This window comes from Ipomoea triloba, chromosome 3 (genome assembly GCF_003576645.1).
Source record: "Ipomoea triloba cultivar NCNSP0323 chromosome 3, ASM357664v1".
NCBI classification, from domain to species: Eukaryota; Viridiplantae; Streptophyta; class Magnoliopsida; order Solanales; family Convolvulaceae; genus Ipomoea; species Ipomoea triloba.
In genome coordinates, this window is record NC_044918.1 from 24,829,429 (window position 1) to 24,853,678 (window position 24,250).

General features: G+C 34.3%; 3 protein-coding genes and 1 pseudogene across 4 annotated transcripts; 2 read left to right on the top strand and 2 right to left on the bottom strand.

Moving 5' to 3' along the window:
• The first annotated feature begins 10,265 nt into the window (after positions 1 to 10,265).
• LOC116014202 (syntaxin-22-like) lies at positions 10,266 to 13,272 on the top strand. Of its 2 annotated transcripts, none has more exons than XM_031254203.1 (6): positions 10,266 to 10,544; positions 11,238 to 11,328; positions 11,441 to 11,646; positions 11,983 to 12,164; positions 12,239 to 12,356; positions 12,803 to 13,272. In XM_031254203.1, coding segments are annotated over exons 1-6 (747 nt in total). In that variant the 5' UTR covers positions 10,266 to 10,395; the 3' UTR covers positions 12,804 to 13,272. The 2 variants fall into 2 exon arrangements, with proteins under 2 accessions (XP_031110063.1, XP_031110062.1); XM_031254202.1 differs by having other exon boundaries at positions 10,273 to 10,544; positions 12,253 to 12,356.
• Positions 13,273 to 15,557: 2,285 nt separating this feature from the next.
• LOC116011829 (histone acetyltransferase MCC1) lies at positions 15,558 to 19,152 on the top strand. Its single transcript, XM_031251246.1, has 6 exons — positions 15,558 to 15,870; positions 16,877 to 17,196; positions 17,313 to 17,457; positions 17,535 to 17,634; positions 17,721 to 17,949; positions 18,688 to 19,152. Exons 2-6 carry the CDS (start codon positions 17,075 to 17,077, stop codon positions 18,845 to 18,847), a joined length of 756 nt encoding a protein of 251 aa, XP_031107106.1. The 5' UTR covers positions 15,558 to 15,870; positions 16,877 to 17,074; the 3' UTR covers positions 18,848 to 19,152.
• Positions 19,153 to 20,212: 1,060 nt separating this feature from the next.
• LOC116014314 (Werner Syndrome-like exonuclease) lies at positions 20,213 to 21,068 on the bottom strand. Its single transcript, XM_031254344.1, has one exon. The coding sequence runs from the start codon at positions 20,988 to 20,990 to the stop codon at positions 20,343 to 20,345; it is 648 nt and encodes a 215-aa protein (XP_031110204.1). The 5' UTR covers positions 20,991 to 21,068; the 3' UTR covers positions 20,213 to 20,342.
• Positions 21,069 to 22,722: 1,654 nt separating this feature from the next.
• LOC116011724 lies at positions 22,723 to 23,539 on the bottom strand (annotated as a pseudogene).
• Between the last annotated feature and the right edge of the window lie 711 nt (positions 23,540 to 24,250).

Consider the following 24,250-nt stretch of genomic DNA (forward strand, 5'->3'; position numbering starts at 1 on the left):
GTTCGTGGCACTTTACCAAGTGGCGTCACACTTTGGACTCCCACATCCTCATTCGGTTGGGGCATTTCATCGAACACATTGTCTACCACTCCTCTCGGATCTCGTCTTTTCGGACTAAGAGCGGAGATATAGATGAGTTAAACTTGTGAGTGGCCGCTATCGCGCACACACTCACTTCCTTTGGGTTTGCTACCTAATGTGGCCACACTAGGCACAAAGCTTAAAGAACATCATCCACACAAGTTCATTATCCAACAATCAAGAAACTCACAATTCGATTAGAAATTATATCAAACATCTACATAGTCTAGCTTTGGGGCCACCAATCCCCTATCTAATCTACTCTAACATGCTAAAGAAACAAGAAAAAGAAAGGAAATCTCAAAGAAACAAATATTAGATTAAGATTTGGAGAGAATAGTTACCACCCTCAAGAGGGGATTCTTTTACACTTTGTTCTTGAAATTCCAATCTTCATCCTTGCCCTTGAATCTAATCTAACCTAGAAGAAAAGGAATTTTCCCCCAAGAGGGGAGAAAACTCTCTACAATTTTCAGATCTAAACTATTCTAAAAAAAGCTCTCCCTAGGTTTAGGGCAAAAAGGATTTATATAGGTGACAAAAGGGAACAAATTTTCCGAAATAGCCCTTGTCCCGACCACGCATGCCACCACGCGTGGTGGTGGGCGTGGATGGTTTCTGGAAAGATTCCACGTCCCTCCACACGCGTGTTGGGCTGCGTGGGAAGATGCTGCTTGCGGCTTCGTTTGTCTTTTGCTCTGTTTTAGTCTCAAATCTCTTTCCAACCTGTAAAATACTTAAAAACTTTTCCTAGAATTGATGTTAGAAGATTTTAATCACATCTGAGCTAAATACACGAGATTGTTATGATCGGATAGCAAAACGTTACACTTCTAATCCATTTTAGACCCTTTTTAAGTACCATTCTTAGTGCTTATCAGGCGTGGTGCCGCAGCCGCAACAATTGTTATATATATATATATATATATATATATATATATATATATATATATATATATATATATATATTCAAATAATAAATTTTTTTTTAAAAAAAAGAGAAAATTAGAAAAATACCTTGAAGAAGAATCCAATTTGCAATGGCGGAGGTGAGATGTGTGCGATGACAAAGAGAGAAAGGTGATGCGATGCGATGAATTTTAGAAAAGTGAGCGTAAAAACATTTAGGTTTTAAAAAGTGTAAAAAAGAAAATATATTAAAATGGTTATTCCTGAGAGGCCAGGAATAGACTAATACCAGGGGGGTGCAATAGCTATTACCCTTGCAAGGGTAATAGCTCATTCACAGGAACAATGTTCCTGAGAATACAAATGCGAACCAAACAACGGAATAGGCTATTACTGGGAATGCTATGTCATTCCCTGCCTATTTCGTGAACCAAACACCCCCTAAGAGTATAGGGACATCTCACTCCACGTGTACGGCATCGATCCCCATCTATGAAGGCCCGGTGCATAAGGACATAGACATCTCAATCCACGTGTACGGCGTCGATCCCCATCTATGAAGGCCTAGTGCATAGGGACATCTCACTCCACGTGTACAGCGTCGATCCTTATCTATGAAGGCTCGGTGCATGCACACCACGTGCTTACCACCACGGGCGGCTGCTTCTCACCGTGCCAGGTCAAAGAAAGAAAGAGAGTGAGAATGCTTGGCTAAGTGGTGATGTTGGCTGAGAGCCCACCCCACTGTGACTCTGTTACAGTGTAGTATCTATTCATAGCTACTTTCTCAACCTACTAAAGTACAAAGAGTCAGCATTCGCCTCCACTGAGACTCAAATCCACTCCTCTCCATGTGGGAGTGTAAACCGGGTGCCACTACACCACAAGGTCTTTGGCGGAGAGAGATAGAGAGGGAGGGGACTTTGGGCTGTTTACTGATAATTGAGAAGAGCTCAGGAATCTTTAACTAGTGTAACGCTACCCAAGCCTCACTCCACATAACCAAAGTATTTTAGGACAGACTAGTCTGTTTGTATTCCGTATTGTATACAACCGGTATTTACTACAACAAAGTATATCCTGATGTAAAATGAAATGAAATATTTATTGAAAGTCATTCCAAATATGATCATAATAGAAATATATATCATTTTTATAAGCAAAATATTATATCGCAATAATATTAATAAAACACAAGAGTACATGATACGCAACACTCAAATCTCACAACAAAATTGACTTTTCCTTCAACTAAGTTTTTGAAGTACCTTATTCCATAGTCTTTTCAAACCACAAATTCAGGATATAACACTCATGAAACAACTACTTGAATCAACCTCCATAAACAAGACATAGCAGAGGCCCAAAAATCCTACTGATGGTAATTAATTCTTTCATTAAATTAATATTGTACTCAAATTTGTGTTTAACAGTATTTACAAAAAAAAATTCATTATTTGTCTGTGAATACAATTTTTTCACTCTGTAAAACGACACAAATATTACATAAACATCTTTATCAGCTTAATTATTTGAGAATTTTTTTGGCAATGCTTGGAAACTAATATGATTATCAGCTTACAAATACTCCGTGAATTTATTTAGGCAATGATTAGGAATTCATTTATAGATGATTTTATTTAACCACATGATAGGAAAAAATACAACAATTATAATTGTCCAAACAAAAAAAAACACAAATTTCTATACCTTTTTTTTAAAACAAATTTCTATACCTTTAATAATGTAAAATGGATTTTCTACAAACAATAGATGAAGGATATAATTTATTGAAAACACTAAAAAGAAAATAATAGTGAATCAACTAATTCAACATAAAATTAAACTAATGGCAAAATCAAACTCACCATTAACATAAAGGCTGAGTCAAAAATTAAGGTCGAAGGTCGATGCCCTCGCTGCCAGCCGCCATTGACTTTGTTGCCAGACCCCGTCGCCTTGCCATCAGCCTTACTGCCACTTGTCATCGTCCTTGTTGCCAGAAGACGTCACCCTCACTACCATTTGTAGTCTCACCCTAAACCAACCCAGTTCATCGCTATTCATAATTCCCATGTCGACGCTATTCATAATCCAGTCCTCTCGGTGGCGTTCAATGATATTGTTGAGACTGCACCGAGCGTCGTATGTGGCTCGACCATTGAGAAGACGAGACAGGTCTTGGAGCTAAGTTAGCGCCAAGAGGGCCTCGTAAGTACCGACCTACTCGACATTTAGAAATTTGTGCTTCATACTAGTAAAAGTGGGGGCACGGATTTGGGAGGATGAGCCACTAGGAGGTTGGGGGACTGATTAGCTCGGAGCAGGGCTAAGAAGATTAGAAGGTACCCGAGATGTTGTGTCGACATTTTCCCGTAGCAAGTCCTCAGGAATCGCCGGTCGCTCAATTACCCGATCGGTTGCAGCACTTGATGTAACCTCCTAAACCTCTGTAAAGTGCTTGACCTCCTCGATGACCTTGTCGTAGGACGAAACCGAGAAGGAGCTAACCTCCACTATCGTGTCTTAGTCCCTGATTGAAACGTTTTGGTTATCCGTGTCCGACATTATCCCTATAAGAGATAAGTATACTTAGAAAAACTCTAACCGAGCCTATAGTTGGGATTCAATTAAATAAAATAAAATGAACGAGAAAGAAAAAGACTTACTGATTGTTTTTGCTCAGAAGCTATGCTCGGGGCTGGTCAACGAAAATCTTAGTACGCAATTTGAATGTGTAGCTTGAGATGCTATCGGAATTCTACAGTGAGATAGCGTAACTTTGGTTCACCTCAACGGTCTATTTATAGGTGAGGGAGGCAAGAAAATTGGAATTCGAAAAAGATCTTTAGGGTTTTTGATAAGCTCCCAAGACACCTATATATTTGAGTATAAATAAGGGTGTTTTATAGCATTTTTAGCATCCTTATATGATAATCTGATGAGATTTTGTGTTTTAAATTCATTAACCACACACAAAGCTACCTTTGGTATAAATTGAGATATTTCAGAGGTCCTGTGAGCTATTAAGAACAAGGAACGAGCGAAACGAGCAAACCAAGCAGGACAGGAGCCCCGAAGGACCCGAAAAGGTGCATTCACACGTGAAGGTCACGTGGCAACTTTCCAGTAGCTGTCCACGCCAGCCTTCACGCGTGAAGGTGGCGTGAACGGAACACTGCGTGGAAATATATTTTAGGGCGAAGTTTCAGAGACTATTTAAGGAAACATGATAGAATTTCAGAGGGAGAAAAAAATTCCCAAGTTCCATTTCCATTTTCCTCTTCATTTCTTAGTTTTTAGGATAGTTTAGACTTGCAATTTCTCCTTGTAAATGAATATTTGAAGCTTGGATTGAAGAACCCATTTCATTTACTAGGTGATCTCTATTTTAATCTTATATCTTTTTCTTATCTTGTTCTTAGATTGAATTAGCTATTGATCTTGAATTCTTGATTATGTGTGGCTAGTTTAATCTAGGGTTTGGATTTTGTGAAGCTATGTTGCTAGTGTGATGATCCTATTTCTTATTTTGGATTCCATTGCCTTGTTTGTTGGAAAATTCTATTCTTGTCTATTGATTGTTGTTTTGATGAGATCTTATATGGATTTGGCCAATCTATTAAGAGATTGAGTTCTTGACTCTATCATGGTTTTTATTAGAGTTGAGATTGAAGCTTTGTGGCAATCATAGATCCTATGGACTTCTTATTAGTTAGAGTTGAGATTGAAGCTTTGTGGCAATCATAGATCCTATGGACTTCTTATTAGGAATAGTAGGAAAGTATGTAGCTAAGGTGTTTGATAAAATGTCTCTTAGGGATTTTGGTTGCTAAAAGGCACTCCTAAGCCTAAGATGCCCTAGTACACAGAGGTGGAAAAGGACTAAGAAGACACACTCTTGAATAGTCAACATCATTGCACCATTTATCCACTACTTGAGACACACTAGAATGCAACATAGATGAACACGATCCAATCCCTTATTTTCTTATATTTGTTTTCTTATATCTTTTACTTCACATTTCACTATCTTATGATCATTTACACCTCACAATTGCCATTCACCGCATTTACCTCCCATACTCGTTGCATCACATGATTCGATTGATTGAAAGCATTCGCATTTGATACACCTCCACGTCCCTCCTTCGAGACCGACACTCGGGGAGTCATAGACTCTTCATTTTAACATTACACATACATCCACAACCCTTGACACCTCACCCCTATGCACGCAAGTGCTGTCAGTTTTACTCATAACATGACACGTGTCGTGTGAGTTGATTTGAACGGGAATCTACACGGCTTGTCATGGGCTGGCATTGCACGAAATCTCGGCTTGGTCGAAGGCACTTTGACGATTTTACAGTCCGAGTCCCTCGCCACAATACCTTAGCTCGGGACACGGACTAGGGGCTACTTGATAGGGAATATACCCCGGTACACTAACCTATTTGCCTGAGGGAGTAAATCGGTATCGGCTACCAGTGCGACGAGAAACCTTTCTCGGTCTAGTCCGACCCGATAGGTTACTAACCGACTCGGCCTGTAGATTATTTCCCTCATGGAATAGAGAAGGTTATATCCTTACCTTCTTGAGCTCGGTCCCAACTAAACGTGATCACGGTTCGATTCTGGTTCCGAACCGGCGGTTCACGGTTCCACAAAATTGCAAACCGGAACCGGAACTTCCGGTTCATGAACCGGTGGTTCCAGTTAAAACCGCCTATTCAAACCTCTTTTTTTTTTTTTGTAAATATATAATATATAATATCTAATGTATATACTATATACTATAATATATATATATATTAATATATATATATATTAATATATATATATATTATATATTTACAAAAAAAAAAAAGAGGTTTGAATAGGCGGTTTTAACTGGAACCACCGGTTCATGAACCGGTGGTTCCAGTTAAAACCGCCTATTCAAACCTCTTTTTTTTTTTTTGTAAATATATAATATATAATATCTAATGTATATACTATATACTATAATATATATATATATATATATATATATATATATATATATATATATATAATATCTAATATATATAATATGTAATATATAATATAATATTTATATATATATCTAATATCTAATATATAATATATATAATATCTAATATATAAATAATATGTAATATATTATATATTTTATATATATAATGCATGTTGGTGCATGATTTACGGTTCTGGAACTGGAACCGTCCGGTTCCAAACCGAAACCGACGGTTCCGATTCCAGAATCCATAGAACCCTAACCAGAATCGGAACTGTACGGTCGGTTCCGGTTCGGTTAGTACAGTGCACGGTTCGGTTCGAACCGAACCGTGGTCATACCTAGTCCCGACTTGTGTGACTAACCTCATTCCAAAGCCCACAAAGATAACCTTTAGAAACGCATGCTAATAGCAACCTTCGACCCGAGCCAGCTTAGAACTATTGGCTAAATAGGCATCCTATCACACATGGACGCTTTCCCTCGGATCCTATCACACGTGGCACGCATGTCGGTCCTTCGGCATGTGTCCCTCTATTCACTCTTATAAATATCCCGCTAAACGCTTGTTTAGGTGACTTTTGGACTCATTCTCTCTCTAGTCCCATAAGTTCGAGAACCTCCGACCTCAAAATTCTCATATGAGCACTCCCGAGCTCCATTAAGTGCATTATAGTACAACATATACAATTACATGCGAATATAGATACTTGGTGGAATTTATGACATCATCACCCCACCTAATTTTTGTTTTAAAAAAAAAACCTATAATGTATACATTAAATGAACTCTATATATATACTAGTTTTATACGCACATTGCGCGTATGGGTTAATGCCCAATGTTTATATTTAAATAAATATTTGAAAGTATATCAATGCAAGATTATATAGGAGAAATTTATACATGGGTAATTGAATGTTGAATTTTTTTTAGAGTTTATTACCAAAATGGTCCCTCGGCTATTGCGAAATTACCAATTTGATCCTCAATAATTTTTCATGCCCAATTACGTCCCTCGACTTTGAAAAATTTAACCAATTTGGTCCTCCGTTTATTTTGCCGTTAAACATCCGTTAAATCGAGATCAAATTGGTAATTTTGCTATAGTTAAGGGACCAAATTGGTAATTAATTTTTCACTGAAATGGTCCCTTAACTATAGCAAAATTACCAATTTGATCTCGATTTAACATATGTTTAACGGCAAAATAAACGGATGACCAAATTGGTTAAATTTTTCAAAGTCGAGGGACTTAATTGGGCACGAAAAATTGTTGAGGACCAAATTGGTAATTACGCAATAGTCGAGGGACTATTTTGGTAATAAACTCTTTTTTTTATTTAAATATCTAACTCAAAGTATATGAATCCAAGATAATATAGAAAATTCATTATAATTATTACTAAAATAAATGTTGGTAACCTTGTAAAATCAATAGTCTAAATATTTGGTCTAAAAATGATAGTCTATTTTTCTCAAAAAAAAAAATTATAGTCTAAATAAATACTACTTTTCATTTGAATTTATCTAAGTGTTCTTAATTCTCTTTTGAGTAACATTGTCATTGTCTTCATCTTTACTATTTGTTCTCTTCCTTTTTGTTGGTAGTGTGTTATTTGCAATTCGGTTATTGTTGGTAGCATAGATGACAACGTCATGCAATGCGATTATGATATAGGAGCTATGGACTTTCCTTTAGGTGTTCTGCTTGGGGTTCATTTGGTTCAACCATTATTGTTGAATGAGTTATTGTGGATAAAGAAATCCCTAGTTTAAGAAAAAAGATTAAATAAATTAATAAAATTTGAAAATTTAAAATATTATATATTCCAAAGATATTAAAATGTAGTTTCTCGCTTCAATTTGCTGGGTAATGGGTTATTTGAGTACTTTCATTGTCAACAAATCCCCCAAGTAGTTAATATGATTGGTTTCAAACTATTGTTTTTTTTTTTCATGGTATTAAAGAAATACATATGTATCATTTTTTGGTTTAACTACTAATTTATTTAATTCAATAAGAGTAAAATAATTCCGCTTCAATTTGTTGGGTTATTTGAGTACTCTCTTTGTCAACCAATCTCTAAGTAGTTAATATAATTAGCTTCAAATTATTTTAAATTTTTTTTTCATAGTATTAATAAAATACTTGCTAAATAAATATATAACATTATTTTGTACTATAACTTTGATATTTAATTACAAGATATTGTAAATAAAAATAAGATAATGGACAATGTAATGAATATCAATTGATAAATTTGAATGTAAAGAATCTTTACATGAGAGAAAATAAATTAAAGACAATATAACTAATGAAATTATTTCTCTTATTTAATTTAATTTTTTGATAATGAATAATTTTTTCAAATAAAGGTATTGTAGACACATAATTCTAAATTAAAGAAATACATATGTATCATTTTTTGTTGTAGCTACTAACTTATTTAATTTAATAAGAGTAAATAGAGTGAGAAACTTAATTATGTCAAATTTAATTGAGATGAGGTTCGGACCTAAGATCTTTCTTATAGAAATTAATGGGTAAGTTAAAAGTTAATGGAATATTAACGGAAAAGAGAATATTTAACGGAAAACTTAACGGATAATCATAAAAGTAAGGTTAAATTAGGTAATCACTATTAATAATATTAATCTGAATTATCTTAACCATCTATTTGATTGAATAATTCATCTGAACCATCCATTTGATTAAATAATTTGACCGCCATTTTTTCTACCCATTTTAGGCCTAACTCTCTTTGGCTCTTATTAATATAGTAGATATATGTATATATATATATATATATATATATATATATATATATATATATATATATATTAATGCTCAAATTCATTAAATAAAAATAAATAAATTAAATAACCAAACCATTTTTCTTTATTACTTTATTTCTTTTGTCATGATTTCAGTAAGGGAGGGCATCAAGTATCCAATTTAACTTCATTACTCTCTTTGTGGTATATGTTTTAGTTTTATTAGTTGATTAATTAATTAGTAATTTATGTCAAAGAGCTTGTGGTCTAGTGGCTCCCGATGTCTCGGTTTACACTCACACATGGTACATGGATGGTGGGAGTGGGTTTGAGCCTCAGTGGAGGTAATGCTTACTACATACATTGGTTTACACTCACACATGGTACATGGATGATGAGAGTGGATTCGAGCCTCAGTGGTACATGGATGATGGGAGTGAGTTCGAGCTTCAGTGGAGGTAATGCTTACTAAATTAATTAGTAATTTGTGGTATATGTTTTAGTTTTATTAGTTGATTAATTCATTAGTAATTTATTGTATATTTTATTATTTATTTACATTATTTATTTATTTACATTTTAGGATGTAAATTTGCTAGGTTAAAAGATTAGTTTTGAAATTAACAAAAATTAATAATGATTCTATATTTTCCAAATCGTGTAACAATTTGGGTCCACTTGCGCTCACTCTGAGTGGTCCCGAGGGAATTGAACGTAGGTTCTCTCAAAAGAAAGCTTATTTGTCACTTAAGCTACCCCATTGGGTTGTGATAATACATATTTAAATAAATGTAAATATTTTACTATTGAATCTATTTTGTGTGATGTGAAAATTTCGAAAGTAATGTTTGACGTCAATCGCACTCATATAATTATATATGTCATATACATTACTGCACATAGTATAATTAAAAATAATTATCAATAATAATCAACAAAATCATGTAGGATCCTTTCAGAAAAAAACACACAATCATGTATGATATATGTTTTTTTTTTTTGGTAAATTCATGTATGATATATGTAATGATATTGTATGATTGGTATTGATGTTTACTAACATGTAAATTTTCTCTCAAACTTTGTGACTTTGTCCCTAACAATATCTCTAATCTCTCGGGTCCAATAATGCCCGTAATAGTTATGAGGAGATAGTAAAGAATATGCTCCAATGTACTAACTGCTAAACTCTTTACAATATGGTGCGATGATCAATAGCATACTATGAATAGAGAGGTATGCAATTCATTCGGAAATGGATATCTGCATTCCACTACACAAGCTCAGGTACTCTAAACGCTTACACGGCCATGGAGTCAAAACTTTCCGTACCTAATAAATACAACTTTTGTATTTGTAATCTAATTTTAATGACATAATAATGTTGAATACGAAACAAATTAAAAGCACCTTCCTTTTTCTTGTCGTTAACTCATCAAATCAGCAGCTGCAGCTCCTACACGCTACATCCACTGCTTAGTTTATACGGTTCGCCAACGTTAGTTTCCTTTAATAATATAATTTTCCTCTTCCAAAGACAATAACTAACAGATCCAACTAACCACCGTACCATTGAATTGCCATTCCGGCCGGCCGGCCGATAAAACTAAATGAGCTCCGACGACGATGATCTTGAAGGTGGGCCCCAGTCCGGTCGGGCCGGCGTGTTCCGGATACACACTGCAGTCGCCGGCTTCCGCCGCCTAATTGTCAACACCATTGGAACTCCCAACGACAACCTTCATCTCCGTCAGAGGCTGTACGTCATTTCAATTTTTCATTCTCCACTTTCCATTCTACAACTCGATCAATATTTTAAGTTGTTTTGTTTCGATCTCCAATTTTCTATTTTTCTATATAAGTAGAAAAAATTTTCCTCAAATCCTTTATAGTTGATGATAGTTCATTAAGTTAGCTTGATAGCTTATAGATGATTGGGTTAGTTAGTTACTTGTAAAAAAGATAGCTAATTGAATGTAAAATAACTATATTATGTTAATTTATTAACTCTTAAATTATTTTTACAATTTTTATTTATTTAATTATTATTATTATTATTACAAGGATGAGTGAAATCAAGAAGAAAGAAAAAACATTATTATTGTTGTTACTAAAACAAAAAGAAAAAAGAGGCAAGATAGATAACAACATCGGAAATATAAATATTAAGATGACAGGGTAAAATGATTATTTAATAATTAAGGTCAATTCACTAACTAAAAACTCTACTCTTTTTAGTTTTTCAAATTTTAATTTATTATCACAATAAACTAATGCAATAATTCATTTTACTAAACACTTAAAAGTAGCCTATTAACTAATCAAACCAGCTAAACTTACCAAAACTAGCTAAAATTGACTTATGAGCTATATAAGTTACCAAACTGGCCAGTCTTCTGGACTTTTTATTTATTTATTTATATAGCTCAGTGTTGGTTTAATTTGGTGTCAGGCAGAGTAGCAGGGTGCAAATTGGGCAGTTAGTAAAGGAAACTTCAGCCAAGCTCAAGCCTGTTGCTGATAAGCATGAGCAGAACCACCCTGTAAATACATTGAGATCGAAAATTTGAGTTAGTTATTAATTTCTGCAAATTTTCATTTCTAGCTAAGCTAGCTGGTGAATGTACAGTTGATGTGCCGCCGTACGTGCCTTAGGTGTTGAAGACATACTTTCAACTTCAGCCACCCCCTGTGGAGGAAATCGCCAATGCTAGGCTTGCAAAAGATGTTCAATCAGTTCTTAAAGAGTTCGAAAAGGCCCATCATCATCATCTACTCACACCAGAGAAAGACACCATTATTTTGTCTCCCAGCAATAATAATAATGTTGGACAAACTTCCAGCTTCATGGAATCTATGAGGTAGTAACCTATCTTCTGTACATTGCATGATGTTGTATACCTTAACAGTGTTAAAATTAAAGGAGTTTAGCTCACTAGTTCAGTATGTAGTATTTGGAAGAAGAAATCAAAGTTTAAAATTTGACAGCGAGGGTAGGGATTATGCCTAAAGTGGGCAAATCCATCCCTTATACGCACCAACATTTGGTCCTGTCTGCTGAGCCATTGAGTTACTATAATTTACATTTCTCACATACTCTGTCGAGTCGAGGTGTGAGGGTCCTTGGGATTTGAGATTTAACCTTCTGAGAGAAGGAGAAGTCATATATAGCATGAATACATTATATTATATTGCAGACAGGAAGTCATTCTCCAGCTGGAAAATGAGATTGATTTAGATGATGAGTCGATGTCCATGTTTGAAGAAAGAGAAGAAGGTGGGATGAAGGAAATTCAGGAGCAGATGAATGAAGTAAATGAGATATTCAGGGATTTAGCAGACCACCTGCTGGTTCATGAACAACAAGGAATTACAATTGGTTAGCATCATCACATCACATCACATCCAAATTTTTTTCTATAATTTTCTTTATAATAACTACTTGGCCTGAAGCGTTCATCTTTCAGAGGGCATCGTTCCAAATACTGAGATCTGCAACACCGCTATCACAGCACAAGCCACTTCCCAACTACCAAAGCCATCAAGAAACCACAGCTCTGAATCATCTATGGTACTATACATAAATGTCATTTCATGGCAGCAATGCAAGCTAATTAAGTGTTTGTTGACCATATATATATATATATATATATATATATATATATATATATATAGTCAGTTAGGCAGAAGTTGGTAAAGGGCCAAGTCCATCAATTAGTAGCTAGAAAATTGTTGAGGGAGGCTGGTAAAGGGCTAAGCTCAGCACCCTACCTCTCGAAAATGTGATGGGGATGAAATCTAGTTATATAACTTTTGCATAGTGGTAAGCGTTTGATTCTAACATAGTCCGACTATCAATAGAGACAAGGGCACATCTTTCAATTTGGTATCAGAGTCAACTCTTGCAAAAGGTCATGGGAGCGCTGAGATGAACACATTGTTAAATTGTGTTTACTAGCCCTTCTCCTATTTGGATGATCTTGCTTGGAGATTGACACTAACTTATTACTCTTGCAGACTTGCCTGTCACTGGTGATCTTTGGGGTTATCCTGCTTATTGTACTCATACTACTTACAGCATAATGAAGCAGGTTTAAAGCACTACATTCTGAAACTTAACCTGAAGGGGTTATTCATCAAATTGTCTTCACTTCACTTCTTATGTACAACACCCTGAATGTAAAGTCATCAATACATGTATATATATATATATATATATATGCAGCTAGCTAGCTTGATCATTAAGTATTAGGGACCCTCTGCGGCTCTGCCTCATATAGAGCTGAGATATATACATTACAAGCCAAACTCCTCTATTCTTCAGGGCATTGGTTATGGAGGGACAAACTCAAATTTGTTTATCTACTTTATGTTGAAAGATAAAGTGATAAAAATTCAAACTATGATTTACTACCAAACAGAGTGTGTATAATATATGTTTTAGTTTAATAATTATCTAAACTTAAAGTAATCATCTTACTTATACATACTCTGATTTGATCTCTATATCTGTCAACTCACAATCTTTCTTTTCATCTAATCTTTTTATATTTGATTATTTGAGTTAATACTCAGTTTAGCCCTTGACTATAGTGGTTTTTTTCAATTTAGTTCTAAACGATTTTTTTTTGTGTTTAATTAAGTAATCGACTTTGATAATTTTCCTCAATTGAGTCCTCTGTTAAGATGCCTTGGTAATTTCACTGAAACTGTAGTTGTGTTGAAATAAAAATACAATATCTACTATACTAATAAGAGCCAAAGAGAGTTAGGCTTAAAATCGGTAGAAAAAATGGCGATCAAATTATTTAATCAAATGAATGGCTCAGATGAATTATTTAATCAAATAGATGGTTAAGATAATTCAGATTAATATTATTAATAGAGACTAGTATTTTCGCCCGTGCGTTGCACTTATTGGATTTGTTTAATATTTTAAGAATATTTAGATCGATATACAATTATATAAATTATAACATCGAATATTATATAGCGCGATTGATGAAATTGGTTGGATCAATTATGTTTTTTTTATGTTTTTCTTGTTTGAATTAGAGCAAATAATTGTCCAATTAACCAATGCGATGCACGGATAAATTTTTTATTATATATTTAGATAATAAAAATAAAGATGAAATTATAAAAAATTCTAATATTGAATGTATACATTTATTTGATTATAATATTATTGCAAAAGTATTACTCAATTAATTGAATAATATATGACATGTTTGTCAACAATTATTTTAAAAAGATCGATATGTAATATGACTTATGTAATTATATTATTACTAAAATAAATATGGGAAAATGAGAAATAATTTTTAAAGTATTAATAAGGATGCATGTATATTTAATACGGAGTATTATTTTGGTCTGATAAAATATTTCTTGACAAAAGATTTAAAATTGGCATTCATGAATGTATACTATTAGAAATTTAGTATAACAAAAAGAAATAAAAACACATCTAGTATAGAATAAGATTTAATGAATTGTATTGGATTGTACGTAGTATAGGAATTGTAGAATAATAGACTTCATTTTGTAGTATTGGATTTCGTGTTTTAATAGAAGATTTATTTGATACGAATTGTATTGGAATTGTAGTATAGGAATTGTATTGTTTTTATATTATTCTATTGTTTATACGAATTGTATTGGAATTGTAGTATAGGAACTGTATTGTTTTAATATTATTCTATTATTTTAATTGTTTTAATGTACAATATTTTGGGCGGAAAGGAAGATTTCGTTTTGGAGGATTTTGTTTTTATATATATAAAGATAAAGATTTATATATTCTGTAGCAACTAAATATTTAAAGTATTAATAAGGATGCATGTATATTTAATATTATTTTGGTCTGATAAAATGTTTCTTGACAAAAGATTTAAAATTGGCGTTCATGAATGTATACTATTAGAAATTTAGTATAACAAAAAGAAATAAAAACACATCTAGTATAGAATAAGATTTAATGAATTGTAGTATATGAATTGTAGAATAGTAGACTTCATTTTGTAGTATTGGATTTCGTGTTTTAATAGAAGATTTATTTGATACAAATTGTATTGGAATTGTAGTATAGGAATTGTATTGTTTTTATATTATTCTATTGTTTATACGAATTGTATTAGAATTGTAGTATAGGAATTGTGTTGTTTTAATATTATTCTATTATTTTAATTGTTTTAATGTACAATATTTTGGGCGGAAAGGAAGATTTCTTTTTAGAGGATTTTATTTTTATATATATAAAGATTACCTAATTTAACCTTACTTTTATGATTATCCGTTAAGTTTTCCTTTAAATATTCTCTTCTCCGTTAATATTCCGTTAACTTTTAACTTACTCATTAATTTCTATAAGAAAGGTCTTAGGTTCGAACCTCATCTTAGTCAAATTTGACATAATTAAGTTTCTCACTCTATTTCACTCTTATTAAATTAAATAAATTAGTAGCTACAACAAAAAATGATACATATGTATTTTCTTTAATTTAGAATTATGTGTCTACAATACCATTATCTTCCAACAAAACAACGCGGAACGAAGGTCGTTTCTTTTCATTAAAAGAAACGACACTTTTTTGGATCATGACCCACGGTATAATTTGCCATAACAACCCTTATCTCTTATACTTGGCCCACTCTTGTTAGTCTGGCCCATGTAATCAGTTGGGCTACTCTGGTCTCTTGCTTAACTCTCAATACTTTATTTCTCTCTTAAAAAAAAAAACAGAAAAGAAAGAAAAAAAGCTTGGATTTCTTGTCAGCCCACCGAACTCGTTCATGAACCGGTACGTGTCACTGAGTGAAGATATCCGAGTTGAATCGTTGACGGCAAGAAAGACCAAGAACAAGAAGAAGCCCGAAAACAAAGTGGTATCTGATTCCCTGTCGCGTTTTGTTGTTCCCTAGTTCCGACGTTGATTCGATTCTCCGTCGAATACTTCTGTCCCTCTCCAACCCTTTCGTATATCTGCTCCTCTTTCCCCCCTTTCTCTTCTTACCATTTTTGTTTCTCTTGGAATCGAAACATCTTTTTCAACTATATCGGCTTAATTTGTCCGCCAGCAGAGGTAATCCTGCGTTTCTTATCTTCATTTTGTATGATACATATTAATTTATTATTTATACTATGATCCCATTTTCTTTTCAATCCGAAAGATCACGAAATCTTTTCTTTTCTGGTTACCTAACAACCTAGTTTCCAATCTATCTGCTATTTCCCCCCGTAGGATTTGCTGCGAATAGGATCTAGTTGCACTCTATCTGTTTGAAATAATGGCTGAACCGCTACAAGTAGTTTGTTTACAAGGATGGGATGGACTGGAATTTTCTCTTTCAAATGTTAGAATCTTTGTGGTTAAATCCTAAATGCTATTCCGTTTATGTAGAACTAGTTTTAGATTGAATGCTGGCTGTATTTAGCAATTAAAAAAAAAGTGATTAATTAATTTTGATTTGTGTCCACTCGAAGTTGGATATTTGGTCAACAGATTTAAGGTAAAAGTGATAACTTTTAGATAGCACAGCTTAGCAGTTGTTGATATGTTTTTGTAGGATGCTTGAGTCTGCTTTGCCCTGGCTACTATCTTCACTTTAGATTACTAATGTTCACACTCAGAATCTAAACTCAATTAGTCAATTTTCACTTTGAATGTACCAAACATTCGTGTTTGCAGATTTTCACTCTGGATGAACTAATGTTCATGTTTTACTCCATGATGTTCTGTAAATCAACTCCTTAGCTCTGTCAACAAATATGCTAACTTCCAACGCACAAGTTTTCATTTGGATATGATTACCATAAAGGGTTTATCTTTGCATTTATGTCTAGAAGTTACTGATGCATAAACAGATGTTAAGATTAAATATTGTGACAATTCTCTTCTTTAGCATTCATGAAGGATCCAGCGTGAGTACCAAGAGCAACTGTATTACTTGAAACTGAACTTTTAATTCTTGCAAACTAGACACTGTATTATAGCATTTGTACTCAGAAGAACTTATGCTGCCTTTTCCTGAATGTGTGGCATCCTATTTTTGTTTCCATTTGTTAAAAGTGTGATATCTTTTTTGCAGTGAATTGTTACTCTTTCACATCTTTTTCCACGAGGCGTAGTATTCCTGTCTCTTTACGCGCGTAAAGGAACTTGTGAAAAGCGAAATACTTGTCCAGTTTTCTGGAGATTGAATGGCTGTTGTGGCTGATGTTGCATAGATGGAGAGGAAATTTCTTCTTCGAGATATAAACATTCATTATATCTTTGCTGGGGATTGATGCTAAGTTCTTCAATGGTAAACGTCAAAACCTCCCATCATCCAATCATATCATATAGACCTATACGACCTTCTGATTTAGAAGTTCTTGAGAAACTTCATGGTGATCTGTTCCCTATCAGGTTAGGTGATCACTTATTGTGCCTTGATTATTTCTTCTTGTCACTCTACTGCATGGTTACAAATTCTAAAGATGGAGTTTGTCTTTTGATGAAAATCGGATAATTTGGTACATTAGGTATGAATCTGAGTTTTTCCAGAATGTTGTAAATGGCCGTGACATTGTATCTTGGGGAGCTGTTGATTGCAATAGGCCTAATGGTCAGAGTGATGAACTTATTGGATTTGTTACTGCACGAACTATCAGGGCAAAAGAAAGTGAGGTGAGCTTCTTGTACATTCTTCAAGTAATTGGATCTTGTATGGTTCTCTCTTCATTGTGATTGAGATTTCTGTGTAGGTAGAGGATTTGATCAGGTTTGACCCATCAATGCCCGACCAGACACTAGTTTACATCTTGACACTGGGAGTTTTAGAACCTTATAGAAAACTTGGAATAGGTGAGATTTGGTTTAGTTCATAGTATGATAAATACTTTGAAAAGGTGCCAGTTATTAATGGATGTTCTCTGGTTTTGGAATTTCAGCCAGTTCTCTAATCCGTGAGGTCATAAAATACGCCTCAAGCATCCCGACTTGCCAAGCAGTTTATCTACACGTGATCTCCTACAACAATCCAGCTATCTATTTGTACCAGAAAATGTCATTTCAGTGTGTACGGAGACTGCATTCTTTTTATCTGATCAATGGCCAGCATTATGATGCATACTTGTTTATATACTATGTGAACCGTGGCCGTTCTCCTTGCTCACCCATGTAAGTAGAGTTATTTGAATTCATTCTATTCATGTTAGAAAAACTTTACCAAAAACCCATTTGATTTTTTATTGACATAAATATTTTGATGATACTGCCCTTGGACTTTAGGTTAGATATCAAAGGTTCGATTCCCCAACCCCTCAGTTGTAACAAAAAAAATATCTTGATGATAAAAGGATAGTGTTTGTTGGTTGTAAAGAAACCATACCTATGTCACTATGTGCTTCTGCATGGCAGGTAGGTCCCATTAGTAGATTAAGCAACTGAACCATTATCTAGTTGCCAAAGGGTATTGAGCCTGTTCTGAAAAAGTCACCGATAGGGTTTTCGGGTGCATTGAGCCCCCAAATATGATAACAGACAAACTCAGAATGGCACCAAAACTGAGCTACATGTACATTTCAACCTTAAGTAGAAGGCTTCCATAAGTTTTGAGCCTGTTCCGAAAAAGTCACCAATAGGATTTTTGGGTGCATTTGGCACCCAACTATGGTAACAAAAGAACTTCGAATGGTACCAAAGACTTAGCCAATTTTATAGCAAACTTATAAAGATTCCTGTACTAGATTGAAGCAACTAACAACTCAACTAACCACTTTTATTCTGATTATGGCTTGAACTTGAGCTGGGATTTATAGCACGATCAAGGAAATAAGCGAAGTGTCTTAGTGACATTAAACTCTTGGTTATGTTGGTCTTACATTACTGATTAAATCATGGTGCTTTCATTTGCAGAGAGATTCTTACTCTTTTGGTTACTTATGCAAAGAGTGGATTCAAGTCGATGACTGCAAAACTATGGAAACATGAAGAAAGAAAGACTTCCAAGTGGCCCAAAAGTAAGGAATCGGGTTGCCTTCTCCCTACAACACAGAACAAGAGGACACACAACTGAAACTTGAAACTACACGAAGTTGATTGGTTTAGGCTTATGCATACATCTTCGGGCGATTGTGTGAGAAACAGATCAAAAAGTGAAAAAACAATACCGTCCTCTGTTATTATTATTAGGCTTAATCTTGATCAAGCTTGAAGGAGGAAAGGAAATGTTGTCATGCTTCATACCTCTAACAGAGGCCTATATGTGTCTTGCAGAGATATTACCTGATATATATATAAATATACGGATAGATGTGAATCTTATTAAAATTGCATGTACATTCTGTTTTATAGATGTGAATCTTATTAAAATTGCATGTACATTCTGTTTTATTTTGTGGTTAGGTTAAAATCACAATAGGTATGTTAGTATGTAGCATAACTACAAATAAGATTTTCGGACTTTGAAAATGATAGATTTTAAATTAGGTTTACAAAATCTCTTAAGGCTTTTGTAGATTTTGTAAAAATTTATAAAAATCTTATATCACATTTATTTTTTATAGATTTTTACAGATATTTTCATTTAAAAAAGTTTACAAATATCCTTAAAACTTTAAATTAAATATACTCTTACAAAAGTTCACTAACTTCTATTGATACTTATTAGAGGTTTTTTTTTTCTTTGTTTCTGTTTTTATTTTTTCGGTATTTTATAAATATAAGAGATCAAACTTTCACACAAAAAATAAAGTTAAATTTCAGTCATTAATCTAATCTAAACCAATGGTCTAGATTGAAGAATTTTTTTTATAAAACACAGCGACATTATGAATTGTATAGATATATTGTATATCTTATACTATATACTAATACTAGCGGATTCTTTACAGCAACGCATGCAAACAGCATGGCAACTGCTGTCTATGGAACATCAATTTCCTCAGCTCTTTGAAGAAATCCCACTTAACACCAATTCAAGTATCTATAATCTATCCCACAAATCCCATCACAAAAGATCATATTTTTTAAAATAAGTTGAAATACACAACATAATCTAGCAGCTATAATTAATGTTGTAGATGGCGCTAGGCCCTAATTGGGTGCCTAGCATCTAGAGCGCCTAGACGCCACCTAGGCTGGTGAACAATAATATTAAGAAAAACACATTAGTGTACACATTGCACACCTAAAAAAATATTTGGTCGAGTTGGGCGCCGAGTTGGCTGACTCGGGAGCCGAGTTTTGCCGACTCTCATGCCTAGATTGCCTAGTTGGCCGACTAATCGACCAACCGACTAATATCTACTTATTCGTAAAATTCCCTTGGCTTAGGAGAACCTAGTGCCTAATCAACACCTAGGCCGATTTTTGTCATAGTCGCTATTATTCTTTAACTATTTTGATGAAAAAGTAATGAACAAAAGAAAATTGAGTTCAATTGCTGGCAAAAGTAGATTTAAAAGTTGAGTACATTTATTTGAGTTCTTTGGGGACTCACATTTACTCGATCTGAAAATGCAGCTATCAAATTAAATACAACTTAAAAAGTAGGTATAAAGTAGTTGTTACTATAAGCAGCCTGCAGCCATGAACAAATTGATGCCAATCCGAAAAGAAACATAGGCATCTATGGATGCATACTGAATTTGATCGAAGGTGAGTTGTTTGGCGTCCCAATCACTGAGCGTTACATCAGGCGGCTTCTCCATCACTCTCCCTAAAACTTCCCATGCCATCCTCTTCAACCCCATTCTTAAAAACTCTTCCAAACCGTAAACCCACGCAGCCAGATGCCTCAAATCCACAACTTTCCTTACAACCAGACCATGATCTCGCAAGAGCTTTTTCGCGTCATCTTGGACCCCGACCCCTACAAATGTGAAGAAGGGGTTGCCCAGAAAGGCGAGTAGGGAATGTGGGAAGTAATCCCTGTGGAGGAGAAGAAAAACCAAGCAGCTTCTCCCGACGCAGAGCTGGAGCGTCGCGGCGGGGTTGTCCTCTTCTCCTTCCCGGCAGCACGGGTGCCACTCAATGTCGAGTCCGACAACGAGATCTTGCAGGCGATGGCTGTGGTTGTGAAGGGTCTTCTCAACCCATCGATCAACATCGGCAGCTCTTTTGGTCACAGTGACAATAAGTTTGATACCGTGAAAGAAAACGTGGTGTAGCCCAAGAGAGCGGCGGTTGTACTTGCGTAGGCGAGGTGGTTTCATCATCCAAATTATTATATTGTTGAAGCGAATTGAACAGAAGACGAGAGCGGTCGTCTGTGGTTTTTTGAATGGAAGAAAGAAAACAGAAGACAATATATAGCCGGGGCTAGCTCACTGATTTCTTGAATGGAAAGAAACAGAAGGGAAGAGAATTAGAGCGGTTATAATGAATACTTATTTCAGCTATATATATAGAAGGCAATAGATTGTCCCGCACCCTGGTTTCTTGAATGGAAAGAATCAGAAGAGATATATACAAGGCAATAGATTGTCCAGCACCAGTGATAGTGACAGTGTGTGTATTTTTTTTTGTTGGTACTCAAATCCGCAACTTTTTAATATGAAGAACAACTTGGTACCATTAGACAACAAGATTTTTGTGGGAATTGAATGAATCTAATATATCCTTAAGGTGGATTCGTTTAACCTTAACAAATAATGGTTGTGGATAATTGATTTTCTATTGCTTTAATCTTTATGGATATTATTTATCTGTTTATTTATTTATTTATTTCAGGTTTATATTAAAGGTATTTTTATATTATAAATAATTACTTCGCTTTTATTCTTTAAATTAAGCAAACAATAAAATAACACTTATAAACTTAGCTTTATCACCAAATTTCATTTGGTGAAGTCATGAACCAATCATGCGAATTAATTAATTTAATCGTCATATTACAAAAATGTACTAATAATTAAGTAAAATTATGAAAACCTATAGTAAGAGTTATAAAATTAGATTACGTAAATGACATGTGATTTTCACAAAAGAATAATAATAATAATAATAATAATAATAATAATAATAATAATAATAATAATAATAATAATAATAAAAAAATTGAATACACCCCTTTTTTGGTCATAAAAGACACTACCAGAATCTAGCTGCCAAATTCGTATTACTTAGCTAACATGTTTACACCCAACTTATAAAGGTTACTGAAATAAAGATGTTAGATTTTGAACTTCAACTCTTCAAGTGTTAGAGATTAGCACTTAAATGATTTAGATATTTGATAACGGACAAAAGTCAAATAAAATTAAAAAGCTTGATTGTATTGAATGTATAATGTGAAGACTAGTTAACTTTAGAAATTTTACAAGTGTGGTTTGAAAATATAATTTAACAAAATAATAGTGTGAATGACACAGTTTGCCTCCTTATTTAAATGGCTAGACCTTCTATTTATGCATCAAGAGTATTTATCTTTTAAATACATTTAATAGGATCAGAACTCATGTCCCAACACAAATTTACCCAACATAAATTTACCTTCTGTTGCTTCACTTTCTTGTACAGGTGTGAATAAATTATAAATGCATTATTATTATGATCCAAAGCATCACCCAAAATTATAAACAATGTTATTAACAGAATGTTTTTGAATTGTGTTTCGGTTTCTACTCCATGTTTAATACAGAGCTGCAATATCTCTTTCATCCTCTATTTTTATTCCGTAAAGCTTTAGGTATTGTTAACTGATTTAAGGTAAAAGAGGCACCAAGTAGTTAAAAAACAAAATTGTCCCCAATTTTAAAGAAAGGATTTGATACCATGAGAATGTGATCCAGACATCTTAATTAGTATTAACTCAAAAATAAAAGCACATATATATAAAAACACAATATATATCAAAAATCACAGCCAAGCCAAAAACAAAGAAACAAATATTATTACGTATTCAACAAAATTGAAATTTACATTTATTTAACTTCTTTTAGACTAGTACCTACGCTACAAAAGACGTAGCTTGTAAGCAGCCATAGTAAACAAATTGAAACCAATTTGAAAAGACGCAAAGGCATCTATCGACCCATACTCAATCTGACTGAAGGTAAGATCTTTAGCGTCCCAGTCGCTCAGCGTTACTTCTAGCGGCTTTTCCATCACTAGCCCGACAACTTGCAGCGCAATCCTCTTCAAACCCATTCTGGAAAACTCATTGGAATCGTAAACCCAAGCAGCCAAATGCCTCAAATCCACCACTTTCCTCACAATCAAGCCGTGATCTCGGAAGAGTTTTTCAGCGTCATCTTGAACCCCCACTCCGACGAAGGTGAAGAAGGGGTAGGCGAGGAAGTTGAGGAGCGAATCGGGGATGAAATCCCTGTGGAGAAGCTGAAAGATGAGGCAACGCCGGGCAACGCAGAGCTGGAGAGTTGCGGCGGGTTGAAACCGCCGCTTGTGTTGGGATGCCACTCAATGTCTAGTCCCACGATCAGATCGCGGAGGTGATGGCAGTGGTTGCGGATGGTGTTGTTGATCCATTCATCAACCTCCACAGCTTTCTTGGTCACCGTTACACTCAGATTCGCACCGTGAAAACAAACCCTAACACAGCGACGAGGTCGTACCATTCTCGAAATCTTGAAGAAAAAGAAAACAACTTTGGAGGCAAACGTACGTAAACAAGAAACAAGAGTTGTGCGTGGTTTAATTTCTTGGAAAGAAAGAGATCAGATGAGAAGATTGAGTGAGTGGTTTCATGGAAGCAAAAGAGGCAGTTATATATAGTTTCGATCAGTCTTGCAAATAAAGCAACGGTAATAGAGTTTGAAACTAGCCGCCATAATGAGTTTGAAATTAACCGCCATAATAGCTTCTTACTTCTAGGAAAGTACATTAAACTAACCGCCATAATGGCTTCTTACTTCTAGGAAAGTACTTTAAACTAACCGCCATAATGGGTTCTCAAACGGTCAAAACCTTTTTGTATTTTTGACATAAATTTCTTGATGGTAAAAGGATATTGTTTGTTGCGTTAATCATACCGTTGTAATAATTGCCAAATCTGCAATACTTTTGCTTATCTGGTACTTCGTAAGCAGCTCTCCGTACCGTTACCCACTTACCAATTCTTCTGCGTTTTGTTTTTGGTTTTTGGTTTTCAGTTTATGTTTCAACATATTAAACTTTTTAGGATCAAACGTTTACTACTTACACAAAAAACTATAGCTAGTAGTGAAAACGCAACTTTATTTCTTTATAAATCACCATCACATTTTCGAGAGAAGGATACTGGACTTGGCCCTTTACCAATTTTCAATTAATGATACTCCTAGCCACCAATTGATGGACTTAACCTTTTACCGGCCTTCACACCATAATAACTAATCACTAAATCACCACAGTAGATGTAGACATAAGATCCAAACTAAATAGATGGAAAAGCATATCAACAATATACATTTTCAACAGGACTAGTTTAAATACTGAACAAGTGAAAACGAATCCAGAAAAAAAAAAAAAAAAAAAA